Source organism: Mycteria americana, chromosome 7, assembly GCF_035582795.1.
Source record: "Mycteria americana isolate JAX WOST 10 ecotype Jacksonville Zoo and Gardens chromosome 7, USCA_MyAme_1.0, whole genome shotgun sequence".
NCBI lineage: Eukaryota > Metazoa > Chordata > Aves > Ciconiiformes > Ciconiidae > Mycteria > Mycteria americana.
Window position 1 is genome coordinate 28,126,957 of NC_134371.1, and position 19,286 is coordinate 28,146,242.

Genomic DNA, 19,286 nt, shown 5'->3' on the forward strand with positions numbered 1-19,286 from the left:
AATATTGCAAGTCTAGAACAGTTATAATAAAGTCTTTGAAAAAGTGGTTTTATGCTAACAAGCTTCTTTATTTATTGAAGAATAATGTGTTGGTTTTATTTGTTATTCTCCATTGGCTTGAATTAGCTTAGAAACTTAGACCATGATGGCTACAACAACATTAAAATAAGTTAAATGGGGAGACTTTTAATACTTAATATTTTCATTGTCTTGTTCTTCAGGACAGTGGTGATTATCCACTTACCATGCCTGGGCCACAGTGGAAGAAGTTTCGATCCAACTTCTGCGAGTTCATTGGAGTGCTCATTCGACAGTGTCAGTATAGCATCATTTATGATGAATACATGATGGACACAGTGATCTCTCTTCTGACTGGATTGTCAGATTCCCAGGTCCGGGCTTTCAGGCACACCAGTACATTAGCTGGTAAGTAAGCTAGTGCAGAGAAGAGTTTTTTCAAAGGAGTTGCTACTATTTAGCCAGTTTGAGAATTACTCCTAATTTTGATTGAGGTAGAATCTGACCAGCACTGAGAACTCTGGAAAGCTTGATCAAATCCAAGCACCATATATGGTATGACTATACTTAAAATACACTTTTTTGTTTGGAAAGGAGTATGCTGAGGCACTTAATCTCAGAGATTCATGTCATACCCAGGGGCCCCCAGTGAATCCTGTGAATCAAAAGTGGCGTGCTTATGTCTTGTGTTTTGTTATTAGTTGTTCATTTGTTATATAGAATGTCTTCATAATTTTGTATTTTAGAGTACAAATGTATTCCAAATAAGTGTCAAGAAAATTGTATTGTCAAAGAATTTCAGTCCACTGAAAAATAAAATCTGTGCCTTCACTCTTGAGGAGCATTAGGTTTGGGAGCACTGGGCCATAGTTGTAGGTGTCACTGTCTTCTACCTCCAGCTGTGCTGCACCTTTCAACACAGCTGCCTACATCTAAGGAAAGCACTGGGTATATCATTAGATAGAAATAAGCTTTTCTAGAGTGTATTTCATCAGACCTATATAAGATGTCTCCTGTAAGATGGATGAATTGCTCTCTAGAAGTAACTATTTTTCTCCAATGACAAAGTAATACTAGGGTGGCTAGCTTGGATGTAGGTGTCTAAAGCTAGTTACGTCAGGTGGTATCTTTGTGCTCATCTCATGTGCTGAAATACATCTTATTGGAAGAATCTTCTCCCTGGACTGTTCACAGATCATGCCAAATATTTGAAGCCTTTATAGGAGACATTTGTCATAATCTGAATATTTCTACTGCCAGTATTTGTTCCTGATTTAGTTAGTCTTTCCACAATGAGCATCTTAGAATTTTGTTCAAGTTTTCAAGTGTAAATACCCAGTGTCCAACAAATTCAATCAGAATTTGTTTAAAATTTCATCTCTTGCTATGAATCTAAGTAAGAGGCAGATTTCCAGTGGTATCAAAAAAACAACTCCAGATTTGATTGGAGTTTGATTTTAAAATTGAAAACCAAAACCTTCAACTCACAGTGGCCGAACTCTTTTGGAAACCTATCCCCTTGCACTCTTCACCTTACTCGGTAACGTGATGGTAAAAACATGAATTATGCAGGTGTAAGTTTCCAGGTTTAGAGTTTGCCTTTACAAATTCAGTATTCAAAGGTGTACACTGTTTGAGCTGCAGATAACCTGCTGGAAATCTCTGCCTATTATTTAAACTGAGATGGAAACTATATTTCTTTCCAGCTGATACTGACTATCTTCAATTCCAGGTGATTTTGATTTGCTATTTGCTTGTATTGTCGTTGCTGGTTTTATAGGAGATAGATCATGGAGTGAGGTTAATCATGTATGCAGTCTGGTCTCTTATTTTGATTGGTTCCTCTTTGTGTGGGACAGATGTTTGAGAGGTTTGATTGAAAAGACAGCAAACAGCACTGTACATTAGAGGTGTTACCCAAGACCCGTCCTATGTGGAAGAAATAGTCGCTATCATTTGGAATGGATTATGTAGCTAGAAACTTCAAGCAGGGATAAGCAAATGTGAAGGCCAAGGTTCATCACAACTAGCTTCAGTTATTTAAGCCACTGCTGGCTTCTTGCATTAGATGTACATGTATCTAGCACTTACATTAGGAATAGGAGCTGCTAAAGATCATTTTCCAGTGATAATACATGCCATTTATTTATTTATTTATTTTAATACATGAGAGCTTTGTTTTGATTTTGCAAATTTCCTTCAAGCTAGTTTTTGCACATTTAATTATGTTGCTATCCTGCAGAGCAGAGGTCAGCATGATGCCATGGAGCTCAGTCTTGATAAAGATTGTGAAAATCTACTTGTAGAATTTCATTTATTCATGAAGGAATGTTTTTGTAGTCTTTGTTTTCAATTTTCCTCTGTGCTGGCCAATTTGAATGAGAAATGATTCACTATAGCAAGAAACTAAGGCAAGAATCACATGTGGATGCTTCTAGAGTTACCAGCTTTGAGCAATAGCAAGATAAGACAATGTTATATAAGAGTAGCTTCACTTCTCCATTTATATAGTTGCTTTTCTACCTTGAAGACAATGCTGCATATTTAGCCAGAAAGGATGTGATTGTGTTTGATATGCCATGTAACCACACAGAACATGGGAAAGACCCTTATTAATGTTTTTGTAAACATAAATTAAGACAGAAAAATATACATGAATATACATTATATCCAGCATGTGTGAAAATGCATATAAAGGGGTACATAAAGTTCTAATCATATGTTTATACAACTATACACCTGACTTCAGAGCAATGTCAGACTTCCTTTCAGGGAAACAGTGCTGTGGTCCCTTGTAAACTGAGTAATCCTCAATAGCTATTGGTTAAGAGATACCCTTAGAATAGAGGCATCTATAATGATACTTAATGATTCTTAGTAGAGAAATGTATGTAACTCCACAGTAACTGGCTTCGTGGTGTACACCGATCCTGCAGATTCACATGCTTGCTCACTGACCGTATGCACTCAGAACTTGCAACTTGCATAATTTTCTGGAGAAGATGGCAAAGAGCATTGCCTGGAGCTCAATGCAGTATATATACTCTCTTTTCTGATCTTTAGATGAGCCAAGTGACCTGAGTATTGCTTGGGTGGGAAGTGCCTTTCCAGATGGCTTTGTGTCAGGGTCGAGTTGGTTATTTTCTGTGAGCATGGCTCTGCTGAGGCAATATTTTTAAACTCTGACTACAGGTAAAGAGTCATATTCTGTCTTCTGCCTTTGCAGCTATGAAGCTTATGACTGCTCTTGTGAATGTTGCCTTAAACCTGAGCATTCATCAGGATAATACACAGAGGCAGTACGAAGCTGAGAGAAACAAAATGATTGGCAAAAGAGCTAATGAAAGATTGGAGCTGCTGCTTCAGAAAAGAAAAGAGGCAAGTGAAAAGATGAATTTTTTTTCCTGGTTCATGTGCATTCCCTCCAACAGAAAGTCCAGGGTGGTTTGTGACTTGAGTACCATAGTGAGAAACGGGATTAGTTCTCCAGTCATGCCTGTGTGATCTCAAGCATATTACTTGGGCTACATTTTTAAATCTTGCATTAACACATTCAGTTGAGTTTGTGCGCTGTTCTACGCGCACAGGGTAATTTCTATTCTCAGGCTTGTGTATATGACCAGGCAGGAAGAAAATTAGTCTCAAGTTGTAAGTAGTAACTGTTTTGGTTATGCAAAAAGATTTTGAAAAGAGGATCACATGTAGTCCCTCACTGCACTGCCCATTTCTCCCTTTGATCACTGCAATTATTACATAGTGTCTCATTAGTACTTCTTTTTGTAGCTACTTTCAAGAAACACTGGAGTGGGGGCTATAGCACCTGGTCTCAGGGAGAAGAAGCTAGGGAGACATTAAAGTCGCTTTTAGTAAGTACCAGTCTGGCATTAGGTGAGCAAAATCATTAGAAGGTTGCTGTAATCATCCCTAAATAAAGTATTATATCCCAGAAAATTCAGTTTTAGAGTTGTACTTAAAAGAAAGTTAAAGATGACATGTAGAAAATGAATACATATACACCCAAACAGCCATAATCTGTAAAGATGCCATGTAAAACTCATAAGATTGATTGAAAAATTGAAGTATATATGACTTAGATTTAAATGTATTTGTTTTAATATATTAGCTTTGAATATATTTCCTCCACCACTGTTTTACTCCATGGCAAATTAAGGATGTCTGGGTGCTTTACCTGTATGCACCTTGTATTCTTTTAGGTATAACTTTGACTCAAAATTGCTTGACTTTATAGTCTTTGTCTGGGGATAATTACAATTATGTATTTCTATTTTTATTTTACCCCTACAATCCGTAACACAGTTTTATTTGGCCTTCATAATTCTTAAAAATCATGCATTAAGGTACAAAGCAAGAACAATCTCTCCTGCCCAAACTGCAAGGGAAACATTTTAAATTAAATATTAAATTCAATGTAAGCCTTAAAGCATTTTAAGAAGCAGAATTGCTTTGTCAAAATAACTGAAGCACAGTTTCTGTTCCGGATTTGTTGATTGTTGCTTTGAATTTCCAGAGGAGGACAGAGTCCCTAATTACATTGATTAACTTGGTTTAGTATCTCTGTGTCTATGGACATCTTCTATACTCATTCCTTCAGCTGTTCTTTTCAATGTCTTTTGGAGATGCAGTATATAATTGCTCTGGGGAGACTGAAGCAATGATGCCCAGGCTAGCATAGGGCTGTGAAACCCTGAAAGACGAATGAACATTTGGCAAACCTTAACTTTTGATATGTATGTTCAGTCTCTCTCATATCACTACTCACTCTAATCAAAATGTTGCAGAGGAGTAAGTCAGAGAGGAGTGATGGTGATTATGTCCTCAGATACATGGTGTTAAGCTTAGTAGGGGGCCCTGTATAGAAGAGATTTATTAGGATGAGATGGCATAATGGCTCTGTGTAAGGATACCTAACATAATGCTGTATATTCCCATGTTTAAATATGCTGAATTTACAGTAGTATTCTGTGCTGGCACTTTCTTAGTTGATTCTTTTGATGTAATGCCATCATAATAAACCCTCGTAAGCACATACATGGGCATGTGTTTATCTTCATGAAGGTTATATAGGGACAGTTCGCAAGCTAAGTGTGGCAAATTAATCTGAAGTAGAAGAGATGGAACACTCTCTGAAGTGTTTCATTCTCATGTCATCTTCTACATGCCTAATGTGAGAGCAGTGCGTGAAGGTCTGTTCTCGTCAATGAGATTTTCAACTAAACTGGATGATTTATGTAACAATCTGCCACAAAATACAGGAAGTTGTGTTTTAGTTGCTGCCAGCAGTAATTCAAATTTTGTGCTTGTCATACATGTCTTTTTGAGCTTCTCAAAATGCTCATAGAGTCAACAAGAGAATGTTTCTGTTATTTTTACTTAGGTTTAAGGGGGGGAGAGTTAAATCACTTTTGCATTGGTAAGAGCAGGAATCCCAAGACACAAATGCTTTCTCAAGATGCCTGAAGTTAAGCACTCAAATTCAAGTACATGATCTAGAAAAGCTGAAAGTGTAAAAAGCAATTACAGTTTTGGAGAAAATTCATATTTTTCAAAGAATTGTTAATTCATTACTGAATCTAAAATACATTTGAGAATTGTATCTTTTAAATGTTAGCACACAAAAGTAAAAGGGGTCTCACGTGGACCTACTGAATCTCTGATTCTGCTTCTACACTAGCTCTGCCCCAGCACCTGGATCCCTGTATCAAGTTATATAGCTGATAACTTACCATGTTTATAGCGAGCTGTAAATTCCATGCAGAAAAAAACAGAGGAAGCCATCCATGCTGTCCCCTCATCTATGCCGCTTAGTCTTGTATGGTGCTGCTCCATTTCGCACTCAAAGAAATGTCTAAGTACACTTTTCTTCAGTACCTTAACCTTCTCATGGCTCATAAAGTTCACACTCTCCTACTTCTCTTCTGTGGTGTGTTTTTATATTAATGATTCATACTCAAAGTTCTCTGGGAGCTTCCCCTTTCCCTTTCAGGGCCTCAGTAGTTTTTCAGAAGGCCTCCTGATGCTTCTTTGTTCATTCCTATCCTCATTTTACTCCACAATCTGTGCTAGGTTGTCTCTAGCCCCATGTTTCTGGGGATATTTGCCTGCCTATAGCCTGTGAAGTCAACCAACTGAGGAGTGCTTATAAATTCACCTTCTGTTTTGGGTTACGTATTCTTGAACAAGCATTTAGTCTGTGCATATTTGGGTTGAGCTGATGCCGAAAGTAGTGTTTCTTCTGGAAGCTATGTCTAAATATGCTTGTTTTGTGTACCAGCCCTTTGGTATATGCAGAGCTGGTGTGCACCCAACTTTTCCCTTTGTACGTAATGTGTTTTACTATGAAATTAATTTCTTTGGCGGGTGTTTGACAATTTAGTCAAGAACCCTCAATGCCTCGGTTTCCCCATATGCAAAATGGAGACAGCACCTCCTTACATTTTAGGAAACTGGGAGGCTTCATTTACTGAATTTTGCAAGCTACTTTAGATCTTATCTGGAAGATACTGTAGAAATATTTATAAACATGGCTTGAAAAATATAAACCCCTAGGTGAAAGTGTTTATGAGCTTGTGCTATGCAGGAAGTCAAAACAGCTGATCATACTTCTGCCTCTGGCTTTAAGATGTTTTATCTGTTAAATATATATGTCCATAATTATACAGGTTTTATTATTTTATGCATATATGCACTCTATACTAGCAAGGCTGTGTTGCGGTTTTCATACTGAAAATGTGGAAAAATTTACATTCACACATGTTGTGGTATTCTGCTTTGACATTTTGAGATTAAGAAACACCTTGATGGAAGAACTATGGCTTTGAGTGTAGTAGCAGTTCCACTCCAAAACCTGGTTGTATAGAATTGGCGTCATCTTATTTAACAAAACTGCATTTTGGTGTAATACTTAGTTTAGTACAAAAGCTGATGGTATGAGTATACTTTAATTGATTCCAAGATGTTCCTTTAGGATGTGTTAACATACTCACTGACACATAGTAAGCTTTCCATAGTACTTACAAGATGTGCTCATATTACACATGAAATTGAGGTTTTTACAAAACCAGTCTTATTTATAAAAACACGCTCATAACACCTTTTTCATTTGGGTTTGGTTTTTGTTTGGGTTTGGTTTGATTTTTTTTCAATCTAAGCCCTGGATGTCAGCTGTGCTGCAATGTTAAGCACCTATGCTCTGATTCTGGAAAGCTTCCTGGTTCAGAAACTCACTTATCATGGGTGCTGAAGTTAAAGCAACTGACACTCATACTTAAGACTGAGAACATCTTTAAGTACTTTCCTTAAATAGGACATTGCATTTTTCAGAGGGGATTTCTGATCTGTAACCAGCTTCATTTCTCCAGCTGTCATTCACTCACAGTTCTATCTGTTTAACTATGACTACAGGACTGCTGACATTACTGAACACATAGTCTCTACTTGTCTAAATTCCAGTAGCAAAAAAATGGTGATGGCCACTTCAGAGGACTAATTTGAAACTCAATTAATTGATGTTTGTAGAGAATGTTAACTTTCTTCCATTAAGGCATTGCATATATATATATATGTATATATATGTATGTATATGCACACAATATAGGCATGTGCTGGAAAAGTAGAAAATGGTGAATTTACTAATACCTTTAAGTGCTCTTCCATGGTCTTCTAATGTTTCCCAATAAGGAATTGTAGAATATCGAATTATAATAAGCCGTGATCTTTTATTTATTTTTGTTTTGTTTTTTTTTTGCAGCTACAAGAAAACCAAGATGAAATCGAAAATATGATGAACTCTATTTTTAAGGGTATATTTGTTCATAGATACCGGTAAGAAAATGCATGCTACAGTAGGCTCTGCTAACAAAGTATAATCATAAATAATGTCAAGGGCAGTTTCTGTGTTGATTTTTCTTCTGATGCAATATTCTAGATTACACAAAAGCAGTATCAAAAACACTGAAGTTATGGAAGAAAATCTAGGTGTAGTCCCTATTAATTACACAGTAGACCTGTCCACACAACTTTATTTTAATTCAGTAAAACAATTTTAAGGAGTTGTGGGAGACATGGAATTTGAATCTTTGTCTTTTAAAAAGAAAAGTTGTCCAAGGTGGGAGCACAAACATGACATATCTTAAGAGTAATCAAATGATCACTGCATATCATAAGAGGGCAGTTTTGGTTGTAAGGTACCTCTACTCTGCATTTCCTTTTGTATGTCTTAAGTGTAAACAGCAAATTTCTGATGTTTCCACCATATATGCTTTAGCCACAACTTCAACTTTATTTTAGGCTTTTTCCTCTTTAAATTACATAAGGGCAATCAAAGGCCTTAATTCCAGTTAACATGTATTTTTTGTTTGTTAATTGTTTTGGACGTTTGTACCAAGAACATTAAAAAGTTATTGTGGTGTTAGCGCATCACAAAGGGGTTTTTTAATAGTTAATATGCTATGTCTTGTGAATACAAAACCACAGCAGGTTATTTATATTCAGGTGCATGTGTGAATGTGCACATGCATGTACTTCTATTTACTTTAGAATTGCACGAACCAGTAGATTTGGACTGGTGCATGCTGTTCTGGAGTATGGTTTATCAGAGAGCAGTAGTCTTTTTAAAACAGATTTTGGGTTGTTTTGCATCACAAGATACCTCAGATCACCTGCAGCATCTTGGTGAAACGAGCTCTTTAAATGTTAATTGACTTATCAAACTCAAAAGATAAAATTCAAGGATACTGAACTATGCAATTAACCTTTCAGATTTAAGTTCTGGTTTAAAACTTTACCATTTATGAAATCTTTTAGACAAATGGCAGAAAACAAGAAAGAGTGTATGAGAAGAGGGTTAGAAGGTGAAGAGGTAACCCATAGTTCAGGTGGGCAGAGGGATTATTGTAATTATGGAGAAAACCGTGCAGGAAACTTGCAAGGGGCCTGTGCTAAGAAATACATGAGTGTGAACAACACAGTGGAGTTGGAGCATGTTTCTTTAGCACCCAAGCATGATACTTGAAAGAAAGTGTACAGCAGTACTGGGAGTGTCTCTCCAAGGAGATCAGAGGTAGCAGCAAAAAGGGGTCTCTTAAGAAGACAGGGGATCTAAGTATAGTGATTGTTCACAAAAGATCCTCTTTTCCTGCATGCATATGTCACACTTCTCTCATTCTTCAGACCTTCTATCCTTATTCTGTCCCACACACCTGTGAGACAACTTCATTTGCTATCCTTTTGTTTCTTCCCTCCTGAGGAAGTCATGAAGGAGGGATGGTGAACCTGAGAGGGTCTGAAAGGTCTGAGAGGAAACAGAATTGGTCAGTAAGCCTTGAGCTACATGGCAACAGAAGGATGGGTATACAGAGTCAACAGGTAAATTAAGATATTAGCTCAGTATAGCACTCACTATTTTGTTATGAAAGCAGCTTTTATGGTGTGTAGGTAATAAAGTTAAAGAAATTAAATGCAAAGAGTTTTTCTATTTTTCCCCCCTTCAGAGTTTAGTGTATTGTATCAAACAAGAAGTTGCTTTTAAAATATTTTCCTAGTAGCTCATGCTCTTGTGTGGGGTTGGAAAAAATACTCTACCTTTTGATGGTCTGTATGCTGTTTCCTTTTCTTTATTTTTAAATCCTCCTTTTGTAACCCTGGTTTCTTCTCATGCCTTCTGCCGCTATTAGTAAAGGCCTGACTGTGCTGATATTGCTGTAATAAAAGAGAGGCCAAATAAATAAACTCTGCTTATCTGTGCCCTCAAAAAAGATGCCCAGGCTGACACTGTCAGACCTCTGAAGAATTTGCTGAAATCAGTCAAGTAGTGGTGTGCTCTGAGCAGGGTGGGTGGCACCACTTCTGTCACTGTTTAGAGAGGGTCAAAAGAAGTAACTGCTTCCAAGTCTGCCCCCAGGAGCCACTTTTGTGAGGCTCTCTCTGGCTTCCTTAATCCATCATCTCTCTGGCTTCCTTAATCCATCATCTCTCTGGCTTCCTTAATCCATCATCTCTCTGGCTTCCTTAATCCATCATCTCTCTGGCTTCCTTAATCCATCATCTCTCTGGCTTCCTTAACTTCTGTGAAGCTCCTAAGAGATTCTGTTACAACATATACCCAATTATGAGTAATCTGTAGACAACAGAGAACATAGATTCAAATTTCTGCAATCATGTCCGTGCAAGAACATAGAGGGGAAAAAATACCTGTATTAAAACCAGCTAATTGAAGAGAAAACCAAGGCCCGGACAGGGGAGAAAAAAGGAAAGGATTTCAAACTATTATCTGCTTCCGTAATATTTCTTAAGCATTCCTTCTCTCAAGTAGTTCGAATGATTTATAAACTTGACATCATTTTACAGTCCTTAGCCCATGCACAAGTGGTAATGATTTCAAAAGAATGTTATTTTAATTATTCCCAGAGAAGAAATTCCTTTCCATAATATGATTCAGACTCAGCCACAGTGATTCATGCTTAGTGACCTTTGTAACTTAAATAGCAAGTCCTTGATATAAACAAAAAGCCCCCCAAAATGGTTCCGTTCAGAATGTAGCTGTCTTCCTACTAGTAAGCTAGAGTTGCAGTATGGTTACATCTTCTTTCTGTAGATAGGCTTCCAATTTATTGGAAGATGTCAATGCTCACTTCTCGCATTTAAAAAAAAAAAAAAAATGCAGAAATAGCTAAACAATTTTCTACGTGCACTGTTAGTCTAGTGTTAACAGCAGATTTGGCCAAAAATTGAGGTAATCTTAACCAACGTGCAGGAGATGTACCTACCTCATTGCATATTTCCTTATCTCTTTCCCGAATCACTTTTTCTGACTATTTTTGTGTTGCTTTATGACATGTTTGGTTGTCCATTGATTTTTTTTTTATCATCTCTAAAACTGAGAGTTAGCATCAAACAGGAGACATAAGAGCAAATTCAGTTAGAGTCAAGTTGCTGAGCTCATGTTGGTGAGTATAAAACACGTGGAGATGGTGACTGTGGTAAATAGGACTGCAGGGCCGTGAGAGTAATCAAACTCTGGAACAGGTTGTCCAGAGAGGCTGTAGAATATCTGTGCTTTGAAATACTCAAAAATTGATTGTACAAGGCATGTATAGGGGCTTGGGTATGGTGATGTTCAGAGGTCCTAATCTCAAAATAACCAGTTTTGTGTCTGTATGAGTCTAATACCTTTGGCATGTAGTAATGAGATACCATATATTGGTACATCAGGGATCTTAAAAGTAACCTTTTTGTTTTGTCTGAAGTTAAATAAGCTGAAAATTGCTTGCAGGATACATGTATATTAAAAAAAAAGGGGGGAAGGGAGGTCTGTTTCTTCATTTTGGTTGTATCTGCATATCAGAGATTACTTTGATCCTGAGATTATTGCCACATAGCTTCTCAGATGTAACAAGTATTTACAAAATGCCCATCACTCTCAACAGTTATTTGAGATGTCAGAATTTTATTGTTGCTACTTTACCTGCTTTTGACTTAGTAATGTGTGTCTGGACACATTTCCTGTTCAGAGAGTAAGATTCAGAAAATTCTTATTTGAGTCCTACTTCATAATATCATTTTGTTTTGAATGCTCAAAGAGCTTTTCCTCCAGATGTGAATGTCCAACAAAAGAGAACTATTACAGTTTAAACTTGTGGCAGACTTCAATGGTGATCCTCAGACTGATGGACATGATGGTTTTGTGAATTTATGCAATGCAGTGAGCCTGTCCTGAGGTATTATTTTGGCAGTACTGATAATTAAGGTAAAACTTGCCAAATGTAGATGCCGTCTTTACAGAGAAGATGCTTCTCTCTCCTTTCAAGGTGCTTCTTTCCCTCCTACTGGGTAAATAGGATGATGATGACAAGTTGCATGTGAGTTCCACTCTAGGAAACAAGTGTTGCATGAAAAAAGGGAGAGGGGATATTAGATGGAAGTCTGGTGAGGAAGCAGGTAAGAGACTGAGAGGAGCAAAAACCAGTCAGCACAGGAAAATGAAAATCCAAACAAAGCCATAGAAAAATCCTTTTCCCTCCCGCTGAATATGTTATGTTAAGGAGGTGAAACACACATCTTAAGTGACAAGGAAATGCATTACATTTTTATGTATGTTGAAAAAACAGATAGAAATTACTGAGCCTGTTTGTCGCTTATAGGCATAAATAAAGAGAAAGGCAAAAAGTTACATCTTCGTACTTAAATGAATTTGACCTTAATATTAAATTTAAAAACACACACTTCTCCCTTTCCTACGAAGCCATGTATCATACTTCATATAAGCAAAGGTGTTAGTATGGTAAATCTTTGAGAAACACTGCTTTTAGATATGTAGAGCTACATCTTGAAATTCAAGTCATGCCTTCAAACAATACAATTCCTTGGTGTGGCAAGAACGTTGGATAATCAGCTTAGTAACACATTATTGAAATAGCTATTCAAGTAGCACTCTGTGTAGAATTACTTAGAAATGGGAGTGCTGCTTACCAACCCCTCCCAGGAGTGGGATATGCAGTGGACATTAACCAGAATTTTGGGAAGTGGGCTCTGCATGCACACTTGTATTTTTCTTACCCTTCTTCCCTTATGGGGTCCTAATTCAGCTCCAGAGATGAGAGAGTCATAGAAAGAAGTAGAAAAGACATTTTGTCCATTTTGAAGGCTCTTTATAACTACGCCTTCAAAATGTTAGAAACAGTCAAGCAGAGTCAGGCGTAGTTTGGTCCAATTCGCAATGATATGTTATTATAGAGCTGCACCATTTCATGTCCCTTGACTGGGAATTTGAGATTCCATCTTGGGAGAACTGCAGAGGCAGGTGAGTGACCCTCGTTTCTGTCTTTGTTAGAAAGTTTTCTCATAAACTAACTCTTATCCCAACCCATTGACTGAAACATCTTATCTTTTTTTTTCCTGTTCGTATCCAATTTGCATGTTGAGTAGTACCATGTTCTTCTGAAGGTTATCTGTAGTTCTCTCTGTCTTAATATTGAGATGTGAGAAGCAACAACTCCAATGGTTGTATTAGGCAGCAAACATGCAACTAGAGCATAGTCAGGCATCCTTTCAGAGCTTCCAAGAAGTCCTGAAGCAGTTACTGTTCTGCTAGTCATGTCCATCCCTTGCCTTGGGTGTTCTCCTGCAACACTGGTAATGCTTTAAGGATTTAAGCATCCATTTCAGTGCAGATCAGCCAGGTTAGCTTAAACTGCTTTTGGTTTTGGTCTTGATTAACCTAAATGAGTTTGTGATCAAACGGACTGAGAGAACCCCAGAGTTGCAACTGGCAGCTCCTCCAGCAAGACCCTGAGGAGCATACCGGTCTCCACCTGACATATCCTAATTATCCATTATAGACTCTATGTTTCGGGGTCCTAAATACCTTTGGGCTTAATCAAAATACTTGAGTGTAATTTAGCATGAAATATATGCTAAAGTGGCACTTATGATGATTGTTTCTCTGAAAACAATCAACTAGTAAAACCTATTGCGTGACACTGTTTGCTGTGGTTTGACCTAAGTTTTACGGGCCTGCCTTGTCAACCCAAAATTTTAAAAGAAACCAGTGAATTTCTTACCTGATCTCCTTTTGTCAAATTTCTTTAGGAAGGTGCATCATGGGGGGCCTCTTTACAAAGAGTAGGAATATAGGTTGTGAATTTTGCTGCGAATAGTTTGCTAAGTGTTTCCCATTCACCACATATCCATTACTTTGCAGTTTGTGCTGAAAAGAAGGTTAAATGTATTTTACATCTAGTGTTTCTAGGTCCAGCATTAGTTTTGGTTTCTGTGCTGGACTAGATTCTGTTCCTTTCTAGAAGCATTTGGCAAGTAATACAAACTTGCATCACTAATTTATAATTATGATAATGAATAATGCATGCATTATTCCAAAAGTACTTCCCGTGCTGGTATGATTAGCATTTATATGTTCTTGTGTGATCCACAAATAGTGTATATTTTCAAAAAATGAAAAAATTCATAGTGACTATGACAGGAAGCTAAAATACATTTAAGTGTGTAAGAATTGTAAGAAAAGAATTACAGTTTAATAACAAGCAATTGATCACATGCATAGCAAAGGTATAAAGGCTTTTTGGCTGTAACATGTTTGATACAGCATCGTACAGGCATGGAATCTGTGTTAGTGATCCTGCAAGAAGATGAATGATTCTTATTGGTAATACAGTTACCTGGAAGATGGTGGTGGAGTGAGAAATTGGTGTCTCACAAATTCTCCTGCCTCTCCAGCAACTTCAGTCTGTTTGCTAGTCTCCCATGCCTTATGCATGATTCTCTCCCATTTTCAATTATACTGAAGATGTTAAATTTTTATTATACTAAATCTTGTAATTACTTGAAGAGCTTTATTCTTTCTTTCTTTTTTTTTTTTTAATTATAAATAGGAGCTTGGAGTGAGTGTTTGTCCATAGTGCCTAGGGATCTCTGAGAAGCTTTTGAATCAAGAATCAGTTTTTCACTGTCTGCCTAGGGAAGCTTGGATGCATTCTTACAGAAAAGATAAATTTTCCTGATTTTTGGCTGGCTGTGCTGCATGATTAAATAGCTGTTGACACTTGGGTTCTTTCTGGGATTGCCATTAAATCCTTCAAAAATGCTTCACAGTTAGTAAATTTATAAGGTGGTGAAATAACCTACTTGGATGTGAGGACTCAGGCTGTCATCCCCTAGTGGAAATGTCTTCATGGTTACTGTGTATTGCTGCATATGTGGCTCCCCTTTTTTTTTCTTGATTCATACTTATAGGTCTTTTAGATTGTTCTTTAAGTCTTGCATTCTGATTCCTTCCACCTATATTTTGTTTTAAAAGTAGTTTAGAAATAATTCCATAGAGGAGAATTGCTATTCTCATTTAGTATGAAGTAATATACAATTAGACATATATACGAATATATTCATAGTTTTAATTAAAACTTATCTTCATTGTGACTGCATTCCCCATAATGAATGCAGTTTTTATAGTTCAAACTCTTGAATGTAATATTTTAGCACATTCATCCTTACAGTATCTAAAAACTGTTGGAGAAATCCCTGGTAGGAACAGCTTATTTAGTGCCCTACTCTGCTTGTAATGCAGCTTGCCTACATTGCAGGTTGACAGTTACCTTGGTTTTGAGGTTATAGAGTCTTCAGGGAGTTGCCAGACCAGTTTTAATGATTCTGTTTGGAAGTTGATAGAATCAGTGTGTTTCATATAGGCAAAAAGAGAAAATGATAGTGGTTTGATGGCATTCCTATAAATTTCCCGCTAACATTCATACATTAGCTTTAAATGCATGTTTTATGCTGTTACATCAGTACAGTTTTCTCCCTATAACTTGAAATTGAATGAGAAAAACAAAGACTTGCTGTAGAAGTGTCACATCTAGTCATGTATGATACTGCGATTGATTGCTGTGTTCATGTAGGAACTAGTTTTCACCTTGGTATCTGGAAGATCATATACAGTAGAATGGCAGCTATTGAGGTGGACCAATTTGAAGGCTGGAGGTACATAGGCAGTTACAGTGTGGAGTAATAATGGTTTTGTTAGACTATTTTGTGTGTATGAACTTATGCGGTAAGTATCTTGAGCCTAAAATAGAGTGAATTTTATTTATATTTTGTAAAATTGAAGACTTTGGAAAAAATACAGTTTCTCTTATTTTGCAATTATTCTCTTGCTTGAAGCTTGGAATTTTAAGGGTGGGTGGGGTTTTTTTTTGGTTTGGTTTTTTGGTGGGTTGTTTTTTTTTTTCATAAATTAGATTTCATTTTTGAGCTCTGTGGTGCTGTTTTGGAATTAAATTGATGTTTATTACTTTTCCAAAAAGATTTTTTTAATAATAATACCGAACAAGAGTCTCAATTATAAGCAAGGCTGGTGTTTGCAAAGCACCAGACATTCCCTTCCTCTGTACAGTGGTTCTTTATGTTCCTCTTTTATTACAGCTGAAATTTTGAACTGTGAAGCAGTGCCAGCTGGAGTGGCACAAGAGATTTCTCATAGTAACAGATGTCTCAGAGATGAAATTACTAAAGGGCCAGATGGCCCCAATCCCTTTTCCCGTTGTTTAGCCGTCGTTCATTATTAGTAAATATGCCATGCTCTATGTCAGTCAGGCAGGAAAGTGCCAATCAGATTGAAATAATTTCCACCCCTGATCTCTTTAGATGATCTCTCCAGGCAGTTTCCTGCTGCCCCTCCTCAATAAGCAGCTGATAAGTCTGCCTGAGATACATCTTTGCCTCTTCCATCACTTACCACAGTCAGAATGTAGAAAAAAGCAAGAAAACTGGAAGAAACCAATGTTGAAATTTAAACATTCTCCTGGGTTTTGTTATAGGGGCTTTTATGCAGTGCATGAAACAAGATCTGTTTATGTACCAAATTCTGCCCCTCTGGCAGCCTCCTTTGGTTAAACCGAATAACTTTTTCCACCTTGCAATTGTTCTACATGTCCAGCTGGAGAGAGTCAAGCCTGCTAAGCAAATGTCAGTGACGATGTTTCAGAAATGATTGTCTGGAGAAGGTTTGTAGCTTGGATTCATAGTTCTGTTTGAAAAGAGGTGCGTAAAAGATGGCATAATAGACTAAGAAGGGTCTATTAGGGTGAGAATTTTTTGAGATAATGGAAATACCATATCTGAATGTAGAAATATTGACATTATTAGATAGATCAGTGAGTTCAAGGACATAAAGGAACAGAAAATCAGTGAGACAGCAGTGAGAACATCGACAGGCACTATATAGTGAAGTTCATCAAAAGTAAAAGCAAAATATTATAGCTAGGGCAATGGGAATGAGAAGTAAATGGTATGTGTCTGTAATCCGGTTAATACTTTTTCTTTTCTTTTCTTTTCTTTTTTTCCTTATTAGTGATGCTATTGCTGAGATTAGAGCTGTCTGTATTGAAGAAATTGGTGTCTGGATGAAAATGTACAGTGATGCCTTCCTGAATGATAGTTATTTAAAATATGTTGGTTGGACACTACATGACAGGGTAAGTATTGTGTATTACTGTACGTAGCAGACTGTACTGTAGATAGCTGGTGTTATACTACCCAAGACATGTTTAGTGTATCATCTTTGATTTGTAAAGAGATTCTTCTTTTTTCTTGCCTGTTATTTATCTTTCAACCAGCTTATTTCAAGGTATTCACTTAAATTAGCATCTGGTAGTCTGAAACTGTGTGCTTGGTTCATGTGCTTTTTGTGTTTTCAGTCTCCGTTAGAATATCTTAATAGAAATGTTTCCATGGTGCTTTTCTTCTGATTACAAGAGAAAGAGAAGTCTCCTCAGATGACCCCTGAGAACGTTTGTCTCTGAAGCAGAATGGAAGAGAGATTTCAGGATGTGCCTTCCATTTACATTGCCCAATAGTTAGAGGAAAGAGAACATCTCTGGGTCCCAACAGACATCACCGGCTCCACAACCAGTGGAGTTCTCATCAGTTCGTTTTCCCTTGAAGAATCTCTTCAAGGTTGTCTTTAGCTTTTTCTTCAAAAAATTCTTTAAACACCAGATGGAAGCAGAAAGATTTGTATTCAGAGGTTCTTTCCTATCTCACCCCAGTTGTTGGTACTGATGGTATCCACAACATGCCTCTTCTGGGTGGCAACAAGCCTAAGTACCACTCGGTTCCTGCAGCAAGAGTAGCCCATTCCTAACACTAATAGAACAGGACTTTGCACTTCTGACTGTATGGGGGTTTTGTACACCAGGCAGAAACTGGGACTAGCTGTCCTCCCACTCTCACCAAAACCACTAGAAACACTTGTTTTACTCTAAACTCTTTTGCCAACATTATCCAAGGAAAACAGATGGGACCTACCTATGCTGTTGAAACGCTTATTAAATTCCAGCATCCTGATTCAGACTATTCTTTTTTTCTAGGAGCACTGCTGGAAAAAATAAAAAGTTTGCAGGTTCATTCTCATGACGTGCATAACTAGTAGTTAATAGCTGATTCTTTAAAAAGATAATTTCTTCAATAACTTCGGACAGCATATTAACATTGAGGATATGACTCGGTCACTCTTTTGCTGAAGTCTGAACAAGATCAGTTAGAAAGATGTTAACTTTTGCTAAGGAAAGAAGTTAGCTGCCGCTGGTTCTTTTGCTTTAGCTATAGCTGACAAGGATCTGCATCTTACCTTGATTTGGACCAGCAATTTACTTGTTAAGAGTATCCTGTATGCTTTAGAGACTAGATGTGTGATGTCTTTCCTCTCTAAACCTGTCATTCTCAAAATTTTGCTTTACAAACTTTCTCCAAACTTTTACATTACATCTCATCATTACAAAACTTGATTAGGAGGAAGATCCTGCGTACTAACGCAATCAGCCATGACCACTATTTGCTCTAGAGACACCACACTTCTATCATTAAAGCTTGGACATGGAAACATGGCTATCGCAGTGCTTCGAGGGGTAGAACTGCTGCTCCATCTGTGTACCTCATTTTTAACATCGGTGTGCCTCACTAGTAGACATGCTCCAGGAGGTGGAGATCATTGCTTCAAGTTATCAAATCAGTGGGGAGGCCAACTCAGGTTGGAGGATTAGGATTTTAGGTGTGGTGGAGGGTTTTATTTTACTAGGGCTTTTAATTAAAAATAAATTATCCCTTGAATAATTGCAGTGGAGTTTTTGAAGCACATTCTAACCTGAGCAGAACATTTCCACAAAGTAGCACTTCCAGTGGGAGAGCAGAATCTAGTAGCATTGCACTTCACAGCTCTCAGTCCCCTTCTAGTATCTGTGAAGTCCAGCCATTTCTCACATAACTCCCTTTAACCATCTGTGAAATCCAGCCATTCCTCACGGCACTGTCTGTGACTGGTGTCAGCTTCTCACACCATAATCTGTCTCATCCAGCAATTTCTCATGTCATATCCTATAGTTTCTCACATCCTCTGCAGTTAGCTTAACTTCAGGCCAGAGTCTAGTCATTTGCCTGCAGCCTTAACATATCTTTTTACCTCATCTTTTTAAAAATTAGTATGTTCTTTCATATCAGACAAATTTTAAATTACAGTGTTATGGTAAAAAAAAAATGGTTTTCCATCTGGACCAGATGCAGAAGAATTCTGTCAGGCAACTCTCCTGCCTCTGCTAGCTTTGTAATGTTTATTATTGCAGGCCTCAGAGGCATCCTGGAGTTTTCAGTCTTCAAATCACTAGCTAATCTGTTTAATATCATGATGTAGATGATATGTGATATTTTTTATTGATGTAGTGTATGTTTAATGTATAGAGTGAGAC

The 19,286-nt window shown here is 37.3% G+C and overlaps 1 protein-coding gene across 2 annotated transcripts in view; it reads left to right on the top strand.

Annotated features, from left to right (window-relative positions):
- STAG1 (STAG1 cohesin complex component) overlaps positions 1–19,286 on the top strand; it is a 202,655-nt gene that overhangs the window by 111,870 nt on the left and 71,499 nt on the right. For both annotated transcript variants that reach the window (XM_075507568.1, XM_075507567.1), the window contains exons 7-10: positions 222–426; positions 3,245–3,396; positions 7,787–7,860; positions 16,898–17,021. In XM_075507568.1, the coding sequence (XP_075363683.1) occupies positions 222–426; positions 3,245–3,396; positions 7,787–7,860; positions 16,898–17,021 (555 nt within the window). The remainder of the gene's footprint in view (positions 1–221; positions 427–3,244; positions 3,397–7,786; positions 7,861–16,897; positions 17,022–19,286) is intronic.